Source organism: Chiloscyllium plagiosum, chromosome 28 (genome assembly GCF_004010195.1).
Source record: "Chiloscyllium plagiosum isolate BGI_BamShark_2017 chromosome 28, ASM401019v2, whole genome shotgun sequence".
Lineage (NCBI taxonomy): Eukaryota > Metazoa > Chordata > Chondrichthyes > Orectolobiformes > Hemiscylliidae > Chiloscyllium > Chiloscyllium plagiosum.
In genome coordinates, this window is record NC_057737.1 from 32,317,785 (window position 1) to 32,330,402 (window position 12,618).

General features: G+C 40.8%; 1 protein-coding gene across 15 annotated transcripts in view; it reads left to right on the forward strand.

The window, feature by feature from the left end:
* The window catches only part of LOC122564091 (peripheral-type benzodiazepine receptor-associated protein 1-like), a 299,068-nt gene extending 287,940 nt beyond the window's left edge, over positions 1-11,128 (forward strand). For 14 of the 15 annotated variants that reach the window (XM_043718642.1, XM_043718643.1, XM_043718638.1 and 11 more), the window contains one exon: positions 9,516-11,128. In XM_043718642.1, coding sequence (XP_043574577.1) covers positions 9,516-9,701 — 186 coding nt within the window. In that variant the 3' untranslated portion in view covers positions 9,702-11,128. Of the gene's footprint in view, positions 1-2,328; positions 2,374-9,515 lie in introns of all 15 variants that reach the window. The other variant, XM_043718646.1, reaches the window with a different exon arrangement.
* Positions 11,129-12,618: the final 1,490 nt, after the last annotated feature.

Consider the following 12,618-nt stretch of genomic DNA (forward strand, 5'->3'; position numbering starts at 1 on the left):
ATCCATCACCCCCTATATTTTCCAAAACAGCATACTTGTTTGAAATGGGGATAGCCACAGAAAACAACTCCTGCAATACCTGCCTACCTCTCTCACCTTTCCTGGAGTTAACCCATCTATGTGACTGTATCTGAGACTTCTCCCCCTTCTTATAACTGCCATCCATCACACATCCTTGCTCTTGTAAATTCCTCATTGCCTCTCCAACTGATCCATTCGTTCTAATAGGATTCGCAACCAATGGCATTTATTGCATATATATAATCCTCAAAAACCCATAAACTCTCCCTAAACTTCACATCTGACAGGAAGAGCATATCACTCTACTAAAGGCCATTTTTGCTTCTTTCAATCTACAGACCCAGAAAATAGCACTGTCTTATTTCGCTACAAAACACTGCTCCAGGTTAAATTAATACTTATAGCTTATATTTTAAGTTTAATCAAGAGCCATAGCTCAATAAAACATATAATCAAGAAGGAACCCACTCTACTCACTACTGCAAACTTATTTTAAAACCACACTTAAAACATCTACTGATCTATTTCTGTGCTGTGACCTCTCACAACAGATTCCTCCAAGATTAGTTGTGAATTTCACTGTTTTATAATTTTCCCAGACGCACTCCAATGTTCAGCAATACATGAATTCAACAGCAAAGGCAGTAACTGTCAGTTAGCAATGTGGGTTTCTTTCTTTCTCTCTCTCTCTCTCTCTCTCTCTCTCTTGCACTGACCTCACTATGTGGTTCCTTAGTCTGTTCTTCTCCCTTTTAAAAGTGCTGTTGTTTTAACTTTTATAAGCAGCTTTTTAACAAAGGCAGACATTGAACGTAGCGGGCTCGACTGTAGCATATTCAAAACAACCCTCAGCAGCACCATCTGACCTCCACTCCTCCCCACTAAAAACAAAAATACTTTGAAAGCCACGCAAATAAAAAAAAGGAGAAAAATGTTATACCAGCTGCCTTACAGCCAGATGGTGCTCCGCAACTCGGAGCGATTGTAAAACTGATCAATTATTCAAAAAAACAACCTTATGCATTTTTTATGCAACCCCAAAATAAACTGCTTTTTACAACAACAGGTGTAACTTACAAAGAGATGTTAGCAATCGGACAACTAGAGGTGTACATGTGATGTGAAAAAAGCTTGCATTAAAATCCAAAATCATGGGTCACTAAGAGAAAAATGCAGTTTTAAAACGCAAGATGATCCTGTTAACTTAAAAGGAGTATATTTTTGTGTTGTATGCGTGTGCATACCAGTCTGACCAAGTGGGGTGGAAGTGTGTAAAGTACAGGTTTCAGTGAAAGCGTGTTGAAAAAATGTAAATTACGTCATACTTAGGTTTGCTTCCTGGGTCTGCCATGTCCTCTCTTTGGCTTGACATCCTTATCCTGTTTTACAGCTAAAGGCTAGCTGGGCTTTGTACCTGTGTCACTCATCGCCATTTTTTTCTGCAAAAGTCAAAGTCAGAAGCAAAATCGTATCAGTCAGTGAGGTATAGATGGTGTTAGAGTCATAGAGGTGTACAGCACAAAAACAGACCCTCCAACTTTGGGCTAACTCCTTTTGCCTAGTTTGCATGCGTGAGGCATTGTGCCTACCACCCCCCCCCCCCCCACCCCCCCCCCACCCCCAATCCTCCACATAAAGGAAGACTGAGTAGTTTTGGCTCTGGTTTGATATCAATTTACAGGCTCTGAGTCATTTTTAAATGAATGTATTAACTAACCCTTTAATCTTTTCCAAGTCAAATTTTTAGGGCCTTTTTCAGAGTGAAGAATGCTTCTCTGTATGTACTGAAATCTTTTGAGGATTTCTTTTATTACTGACCTTTTCTTTGAAAACCTGAATTTTTCCTTGTGTGATTCTTGCAGTGAGTTTCTTACTTTTGCAATAGGTGGCTGTGTTATGTTAAAGCTCTTAATCATATTACAATATTATCAAGTGCAACACTTTTGGAAAGTTCTGTTCTTGCTGCCTTTAAATTATTCACATATTGTTTTCTCTCAATCCATATTTTTTAGTTGTCACATTAACCTTTTTTTTGGAGAACGGTAAGTTTGCAGGTTTTAGCCCAAGAATTCTACAGTTCAGTCCTTTCACAAACTGTTCACACTCTGCAGGTATTTGGTTTATTCCCTTCAGATGAACTGGCTGAATTCTAATGGAGGTAATGATTCATGCTTGTGCAGAAGTCAGGCCTGATTAGAGCAGCTGGTTCTTATTAAAGCTCTTTTGTTCATTTACTTTCTTGTTTTAGCTGTTTCGCTTTCTTTTATTATAATATTTCTGTTTCTCTACCTTTTTCTATGGCAACAGAAGAAGACTGTTCATTTCAAGCGGTAATTAGCATCCAGGAAGCTTGTAAGTTGATGTTGCTGAAGACACTGCTGCAGCTTTCAGGCACTGTCCTTTATTGCAGCATGCACACCAGGAGAAGCTGCATTTCCATGGCAAACACAGCGCTGGTGCAAAGAACAGAGTTAGAGGAAATATCTACAGTCTTGGGAAATATTTCCAAATAATACAATCTTTTCTATATCTCAGTCAAATTTTAACAATGCCCATCCCTCCTTTCTGTCCTACTAGCACTTCAGGGTAAAGTAACCTTTCAACAGACTGCCCATAATCTGCATTCTATTCCCCTTGGCCACCAATGCGTTGATCTAAACTGTTGTGCTAAAAGAAAGGGATTAAGTCAAAGTCAGAAGACAGTTCTTCCTTGTAGACTGCGAGAGTATTTCATTCAGGGCCATGCCTAAAACCATAAGTATCAAAGAGATCAAGAGTTTCATAGGTAACCTCTGAGGGCTGAATTTTTGTAAAGTCAGAAAGAATTTGTGCGTTAGGCAAAGTGGTGCTGGAACCCGGAATCCAGAGGTCCTGGCCACAAAACCAGCACTCCTGTTTTTCTGGGTTATTGGGAGTGAGGAGCTGGGGGAGTTGTTGGCAGAAATGGGATGGAAAATATTTCACACATCCACCGTTTGCAAAAGTCGCAGTTCTTTTACAACAGTGGCTGCCTTCGAATTGTATCAATTTTGGTCATCCATGTTTCTGAAACAAAACATTTGGGGAAGGTGTCTAAACCTACTGGAGTTACAAAGAACAAAGAAAATTATAGCACAGGAACAGGCCGTTTGGCCCTCCAAGCCTGCACCAATCCAGATCCTCTACCTAAACCTGTTGCCTATTTTCTAAGGATCTGTATCCCTCTGTTCCCTGCCCATTCATGTATCTGTCTAGATACATCTTAAATGACGCTATCATGCCCGTCACTACCATCTCAGCTGGCAACCATACAAGACACCCACCACCCTCTGCATAAAGAACTTTCCATGCATATCTCCTTTAAACATTTCCCCTTCACCTTGAACTTGTGACCCCTAGTAATTGAGTTCCGCACTCTGGGAAAAGCTTCTAGCTCGTCACCCCATATATACCTCTCATGATTTTGTAGACCTCCATCAAATCTCCCTTCAACCTCCATCTTTCCAATGAAAATAATCCTCAACCTCTCTTCCTAGCTAGCACCCTCCATACCAGACAACATCCTGGTGAACCTTCTCTGCAGCCTGTCCAAAGCATCCACATCCTTTTGGTAATGTTTCGACCAGAATTGTACCCAGTATTCCAAACGTGGCTGAACCAAAGTCCTATACAACTGTAACATGATCTGCCAACTCTTGTACTCAATATCCTGTCCGATGAAGGAAAGCATGCCGTTTGCCTTCTTGACCACTCTATTGACTTGCATTGCCACCTTCAGGGTACAATGGACCTAAACACCCAGATCGCTCTGTACATCAATTTCCCCAGGTCTTTGCTATTTACCGTATAGTTCGCTCTTGAATTGGATCTTCCAAAATGCATCAACTGGCATTTGCCCAGATTGAACTCCATCTGCCATTTCTCTGCCCAACTCTCCAATCTATCTTTATTATTTTGCATTCTCTGACCGTCCCCTTTACTCTGCTACTCCACCAATCTTAGTGTCATCTGCCAATTTGCTAATCAGACCACCTATACCTTCCTCCAGAACATTTATGTATATTGCAACAACACTGGTAGCAACACGGATCCCTGTGGAACACCACTGGTTGCAGTTCTCCAATTTGAGAAGCTCCCTTCCACTCCTACTCTCTGCCTTCTGCTGCCCAACTAGTTCTCTATCCAACTAGCTGGAACACCCTGGACCCCATGCAACTTCACTTTCTCCAAATGCCTACTACAGGAAACCTTATCAAATGCCTTACTGAAGTCCATGTATGTGACATCTACAGCCTTCTCTCAACAATCAACTTTGTCACTTCCTCAAAGAATTCTATTAAGTTGGTAAGACATGACCTTCCCTGCACAAAATCATGCCGCCGATCACTGATAAGCCCATTTTCTTCCAATTTTGATTCTATCCCTCAGTATCTTCTCCAGCAGTTTCCCCACCACTGACATCAGGCTCACCAGTCTATAATTAGCTGGATTATCCCTGTTACCCTTCTTAAACAAGGGGGCAACATTTGCAATTCTCCAGTCCTCTGGAACCTCACCCTGTGATAAAGTTAGGTACTCTTTGGGAGTAGTCAGCTTCCCTTTTGGGAGAGGTCATGCTCCTCTTTGGGATTGTAAAGAGTCGATATCAGTATACATATGTGGATAAGGTCTTTGGATTTTTGAGCTGTTAAATTATTTAAATAACCTGGCCTTTAAATTCTGAAAAAAACATACAACCATAAATTGACACTAAGTTGGCAGACTGAGAATAAAGCACAAAAGAAAGGATTGGGGGTCTTCAATTGGCTCTAAGTTGGCATCAGAATAATAAGATACTGTAGTGTGGATAGGAAGTCATGACTTGTCACTGAGTTATCATGTGGGTATTACAGGCCATGGACTAATAAGGTCTGGTAGTAGAAAGAGGGTATGGGAAACCATGGTCATGTGCATAGCTTGGCGTAGAGGAAATGAGGAGCCATAAGGCTGGGTGAATCACATAAGTTAATACGGATGACTTCCTGAGTATGTGTGGGGTATGTGAAGGCTTGTTGGCTGATTTTGGTTTTATTGTTTGTTTCAAAATGGATTTGAAGTGCCTGAGCACTGAGCCATGACTTTAAAAAAGCCTACACTGGCACACTGCAATGTCTCCGAATTACTTCCGGTGATGCCGGGCCTGCCTCTAGTTAATGTCCAGCCCCTATTCCCTTTGGCACGAAGGTCAGACCATTCAGAGCACTTCCTCCCAAGTCTGGCTCTACTCCCCACCGGGAATGAAAATTCAGCCCAGAGAGTACATTGCACAGCCCTCTTAGCAATAGTGTAAGGGGAAATCAAAATGAGAATGATTTGGAGAATTGTAATAAGTATCCAGGAAATCATACTCATAGTGAAATGGTATGGTTAATATGTGACTGCAAAGAAACCTAATTGTCTAGTTAAGTAAGCTATTTGGAATATAATCACATTTTCAAGGTGCATCTATGTGCTCAGATTCTGATATTTTCAGAAATTAGCTTAAATTCTTGGAGTAACTACAATGTGTTTGGATAGCGAGTGATGTTGAGGGATGAAGCAGCGACCTCTGGTATGAGTTGGTTCAGCTTCAGTTTCCAATTGCAGTAATTTCCTTGTCCATGCCGCCCCACTGCAGGATCCAAACTAGAGATTCATCTGGTGCAGCTCAGCAGGTGTATCATCTTCATGTGAGAGCTCCGTAGCTCTCAAAGCTGATCATGAGGGAGCATAAGTCTCAGATACCCCAAGATCGGACCATTCTTAGAATAAACAGCAACTGCAAAATCGCAGAATGTGGCCAAAAGGTTTGGGATTCTCTATGATTTGCAAGAATACTATTTAAATATAATAAAATCTCTCACAACAGATTAAGGGTAAGATTCGGCAGCTTTGCCTGCATTATGCTCTTTTGACTCTGTCCTTTGAACCGGCTTCAAATGTAGGACGTCATGTGTGCACTTCACCTGCAGTAATGCTAGATTACAGTAACCGGATCGTAGATGTGCTTGGCTGTGTCACTCACACTCGGATTAGTTATAGAAGGACGTGTCACCCTTAATACAAAAGCAACATGCTGCGGATGAGGGCATCTGAAATAAAAACAGAAAATGCTGGAAATGCTTTGATCACTGATAAAAGGGCCTCATCCTGAAAGTTGAAGTCTGTTTCTCTCTCAATAGATTCAGCCTGACAAGCTGTGTATTTTTTTTTTGCATTTTCTATTTTTACTTCTCACCCTAGTTTTAGCTAGCTTTCCCACTTCTATTTGTTAGTTGCTTCCGGATTGTCATTAGTCCTGGCATTGCATCTGGTATTTTACTGACTAAAAGGCAGACTCACGGTATCCATTAGCACCAATGATTTGAATGTGGAAAAAGTTGAAGTGAACTCAAATTAATCTTTTGATCATATATGACTTCAAAACCGCAATGTTAATGGAATATAACAGGTAAGGGAGTAATCCACTGCATGAAATCAGCTTTCAAACCTGGCTTACTATTAGATTTTCTTCTTTACTGGTGAATCACCAGGAGAATTAGAAGGGGAGATGTTGACTGATGAGGGTGCGATGATTATGTTGCAGAGTAGCTAGAATGTGAGGTACAGAAGATTTGTCAACTGAGGTATCTTCAGAAGTATGAGTTGCTGACAATGTCATATGATTTTTGTTGAAAGGAAATTGATTTAACCTGGGTCATGGCCAATAACAGCCTCTTGCTTGCTTTGCATGATCCTGTTGTGACTGGCTAACACTGTACAGTCATTGCTTTTTGGATAATTTGCAGCATTACATGGCTACACTGGCTTACAGTTTTCAAGATCCATGTTAAAAGTGCTGAGTTTGTGGTTCAGGTTCGCAAGTCTTAGTTATCTGTGAACTGAACAGTGTCTATTCAGAAATAGAAGTCATCACAATGCATGATGTTTCCTGCTCTCTTGATATGCAGAGCAAGAATTATTAGAAAACCAAAGTTCAGCCTACTCAATTCTGTTTGCCTGGTATGCACATGATGCATTGATGATGGAGTTACTGACTATTCATAATGATCAATCTCTTACCATCTGAGGTCTGCTGAGCCAGTCAGTTGATTGCCTACTTTGAAACAACTGGGCAGCTTCTGTTATTTGGTACCTCATACTTCTGTTGAGCTCTTCTTTGAGCAGCACTGGTTTTGTGGCAATCTGTTATTAACTCGACAAGGTATGAGGCAGATCTACCCCATTTCTCAATCTTTGTCTCCCATTTTCCTCATCGTTGCCCTTTTTGAGAGAAGGTAAAGTGCAGCAAAGTGAAAAAGCTGTGTAAGAAATGTACAGTTCCCACTGTATTCAGATTAACAGAAGCGAATCAAATTCAATTGCCCCGTATCTTCAGCAGTGGCAGCTTTTGGTGTGTATTATGCCTTTTAATCTCAATTAATTAATGTGAGAAAATTTATTTTGTGTGCTCACATGCCTGTGTCTCAGTTGTGTACATTAGACCAGAAGGCATGCAGTGTCTACAGTAAGATTGATGTAAATCAGTTCCTTCTGCACAGAGACAGAAAGTAACCAATAGAGTAAATCAGGTAGGAAGTAAGACCAACATGGAAGAGAGGCAGTATCTCATTAAGAACTGACATACTTCCACTCTGCAATAATAATGTGAGAATTTCTTCATAAATACTTATCTAAAATCAAGGCAGATAATTTTAAAATGTAAGTTTTATTAAGTTAAAATCTTTAGGGTGGTTGCATGAAACAAATTCTAAATCAGCATTAAGTGTTTTTCAAGTCTTCATTTTTTCAATTGATGGCCAATTTTCACCTCTAGAGTTGTGCATGCAGCTTCGGTCCTGGAGAATTATGTGTGGTTTTGGGCTTGTTGTCTTAGGAAGAGTATTGTGCAGGAAGTACAATGAAGGTTCAGCAGACTGGTTACTTGGATGGTAGGCTTGTCCGAGAAAGGGAGATTGGAGCAATTGGGCCTATATTCTCTGGAGTTTTGAAGAACGAGAGCTGATCTTATTGAAACCTACAAAATACTTAAAGGGATAGAGAGGACAAATGCAACAAAGATATTTCCTCTGGCTGGGGAGCCAAGAACAAAGGGGGAGCCCCTTAGGGATTTTTTTTTTATTATTCAGAGGCTTGTGAATCATTGGAATTCTCTACCCCATAGAGATGAGAATGGTGTGTAACTGCATATGTTCAAAGTCAAGATTGACAATTTCTAAATACCAATGACATAAGGTGTTATGGAGCTATTGTGGGAAAAAGGCACTGAATTGGCTTATCATACTGAATGGCAGAACAGGCTGGATGGGGCTGAACAGACTTTTCTTGATGTTCTTACTTTATAAACCAAGAAACAGAGTGTTGCTGGGAATGTGGACTGAAGTACTGAAAGTGGAAAACTGCGATGAAATCCCATGCAACTGTGATTGGCTTTGCCATTGCTCTGGTCTAAAACATCATCTTTAAAAGGAAGCTCATTTAAGGTCATTGAGATAAGAAAAAAAAACTTTCTGGAAACATAAATGACAAACTGAAGGAGGATTGTTTTCACAAATTGTATTTGTATGCAGGATATGAGTGAACATCAGCAGTATTTGGAAATGGAAGAGAACTGACAAGCAGCTAGTTCTGCCCTCTGACTTTAAACGAAACCCCACAATAAAAAAAAAATCAGCCTTTTCTGATCATCAGGGCCATTGTGGGGAGATTATGGTAGCTGAGAATACAGGATTTATACAGAACTAAAGCCAAACTTAGAATCCCTACAGTGTGGAAGCAGCCATTCGGCCCATTGAGTCCACACTGACCCCCTGAACAGCATACCACCGCCGTAACCCTGCATTTCCCATGGCGAACCCATCTAGCCTGCACGTCCCTGAACACTATGGGCAATTTAGCATGGCCAATCCACCTGACCTGCACATCTTTGGACTGTGGGCAGATACTGGAGCACCCGGAAGAAACCATCACAGACCTGGGAAGAACATGTAGACTCCACACAGACAGTCACCTGACGGTGGAATCGAACCCAGGACTGTGACACTGTGAGGCAGCAGTGCTAACCACTTTCACAGAAGAGCAAAGATATTTGGATATAATGTCCAGACTTTCTCTCAACTATTACTACATGAAATTCAACTGGTCATTCACCCTATTGCTCGATGATGCTAAGCATAAAATTTTAATGTTTCTGAGTGCAAGAACACTGGCAATGTTATTTTGAAATGCTTTGATACATTTCTGATAAGAGTGATTAGTAATGGAAAAATATCAGACAGACTTTGAATAGAGATTGAGGTGATTGTGACAAGCTTTACAGAGTTTGAATAGCTGTGGGCTAAGTAGTTATTGACATAAGGTCAGAATCAGCAAGGTTTGATACAATATCATTTGTCCTCAGTCTGAAGTGTCTGTTCAGATTGCAGCAGGTGTGCAATGTGGAGTGTGTCTCTTGCTGTCTAACATCCATAACGTTTATTCTGATTTTCTTCCCACAGCTGAGCTCGGATGAAACTGCGGCTCCACAGCCTATGGTGCAAGAAACAGACTATCCTGCTGTTACAGGACTGTGTATGGACAATCAGGGATGCAGTGAGAACACCTCCAATAACAAGAAAAAAAAGGGTTTTTTTTCCAAAGGAAAAAAACTGTTCAAAAGGTTGGGATCCAGTAAAAGAGAGTAACTCAAAAATGGGATCCTGGAGCAGCAAGTACTCCTACCTGGGATCCAGTAACAGAGAATGATCTGATCTTGAGTCAGGTATAGGTGTAGCTCTGACCTGGTTTCCAGCAGCAGAGTAACTCCTACCTGGGATTGAGTAATGGAGAGTAACTTGCATTCAATCTCTAGTAATAGAGAATTACTTCATCTTGAATCTAGTATATCAATTCAGACGATGAAGCACCTTGGAAATGATTGGAAACTGAGTGGAATTGTTGACATCAAACGGGATCACACTCACTGCAACAGAATCCTGACCACGGCAAAACCTAAAGAAACTTCCACCATCTCTTTGCTGTGATGGAAATAATGATTGATTGGCGAGAAACTCTAACCTGCACTGAGTAGCTGTTGAGCATTAATCCTATAAAATTATTAGATGAGAATGCCTTTTTACAAATGGTAATAATTACAAACCATAAATTTTCAGCCAACTTGAAATATCTAGCTTCGGATCACCTCATTTGTAATTGTTAGAAGACCTATCACCATTATTGTTCATGCATTGACACTCCAGTTAAGAGCACAGAGCTGTTCTATTCATGACAATATTGTTTAAGATTTGCAGAGATATAAATTTCTGCATTTCATTAACCTCAGAGTTGGACAGGTAGTGCTTGAGTGATAAGAGAATTGTGGTCTAACCACCAGTTTGTTACTTGACGGAGTCTCACTGGTCCATGTCTTTCCAGAGTTACACACTGGTGAGCTCTATACCTTGTTATCAGCAGTGACTTATTGTCTCGAGTTGTCACCATTTAATAAGTTCCCAAAATGTTACTGGTGCAGGGCAGGGATTATGATCAGGGCCGATGTTCACTGATGAAAGTGACTAAAATGTTTTTAGAATGGCTCTATTTCATGATATATCGAAGAAAATGGGGGTATATTATTCCGTGACAGATTTCAGACTTCTGATGTCCTGTTTGTATGTTAGAAATTTACTAACAGACTGTTTAAAGTCTAGTCCATTAGGTGCAAAACTAGAAGGTAGCAACTTTGCCTGAAATCGCTAGTGTGCAATGTGTCCATGTATTTTGAGATCTGATCCATTATATTGCTACAGGTGGGTAATTGGAAGGTTTGTCCTTTGCCTTATTCAAGAAAGACAGCTTAATGGATTTCTAAACATGCAAAACAGATTTTCAGATGCCAAGCCACAATACCCTGCCAGTTTTCAGCTGACACCCTCAGTTTGTGCACATTTACACTGTGCTCCAGGCTCCTGAGCAGCTGTCAAACATAAAACAGAAACGTATTTTCATACCTTAAATAATTGCCATCATGTTTAAATTCTTGCACGCCACTTTGTAATATACAGTCAAGATTTTGTAAAGAAGAGTTTATATGATTGTTTGTGACATTTATAAATATTTTCACCTCTTGTTTTGCATGCATCATTGGGATCAAGTTCAGCTGTGCTCTGCATGGAGTGCACTTATGAATAGGGCCAGGCCCTAACTGTTAAATGCATTTCCCTTGTTTCTACATAGAAATGTTTTTACTGAAATAAAGTCTATTTTCACAGAAACTACCTATGTGTTTTAGTAATTATTATAAACTGGGGAAAAGGAATGCAAGAATAGCTGCGGTGGGGTGATCCTGACTATGAAACAGGAATATGAGGAGGGAGGGCCATGGAGAGAAATCATGTACAGGATTTTTTTCCGATTTCTGGCCCACTGATTATGTAATAATATTAAATAATTTAAATTTAACTGTGTTTCACCATTCTGTTTGCACTGGAGTTTCAATACCCAACACAAAGGAATGTGGTTGTAGTTAGATTAGAATCCCTACAGTATGGAAACAGGCCCTTCGGCCCAACAAGTCCACACCGACCCTCTGAAGAGTAACCCACCCCGACCCATTCCCCTACTCTGTATTTACCCCTGACTAATACACGTACCACTATGGGCAATTTAGCATGGCCAATTCACCTGACTTGCACATCTTTGGTTTGTGGGAGGAAACCAGAGCACCCGGAGAAAACCCATGCAGGTGCGGGGAGAATGTGCAAACTCCACACAGACAGTCGCATGAGGCGGGAATCAAACCCGGTTCCCTGGTGCTGAAGCACCACTGAGCCATCGTGCCACCCCACGGTATTCTTGGAGGTCAATCATCTCAGCCCATAGATATCATTGAAGGGCTTTCACATTAATATTGTGGTGGTGGGGGGGTTGCAAATCATCTGCAGCTGTTCATCAATGACCCCCCTCCCCCAGTAAGATCCGATATGGGTATCTTTGTTGATGATTGCATACTGTTCAGCAACTCCTAAAATACGGAAGCAGTCCATATCCAAATACAGCAGGACATGGACAATATCCAGAGTAGGGCTGACAAGTGGCAAATAATATTCACAAGAACCAGAAAAAACTATGACTAACAAGAGAAAATCTAACTATTATTACTTGATGTTCAACGGTGTTACCATTGTGGGATTCTGTGCTATTAACATCCTGGGTTTCCATTAGCCAGAAACAAAACTGACCAGCCATATACATACTGTGGCTACAAAAGCATATTCGAGGAAAGGAACTCATTTCCTACAGTTCTAAAGCCTCTCCAACATCGACAAGGCAAAGGTCAGAAGTATAACAGAAGCTCTCCAGTTGCCTGTATGGATTTAGTTCCAACAGCACTTGAGAAGCTTGACACCATCCACGACAGAGTAGTCCACTTGATTGACATTCCCTTCAGTACTTATGCACAATAATAGCATGGTGTACATCTGCAAGATGCACTGAGGCAACACACCAAACCCACCCACATTTTTCAAATCTGTAACTTCTACCACCTGGCAGCAATATCTCCACAAATCAATTCCTCTCTCCTCAGCATCCTGTCTTGGAAATAGATCATCATAACTTTGA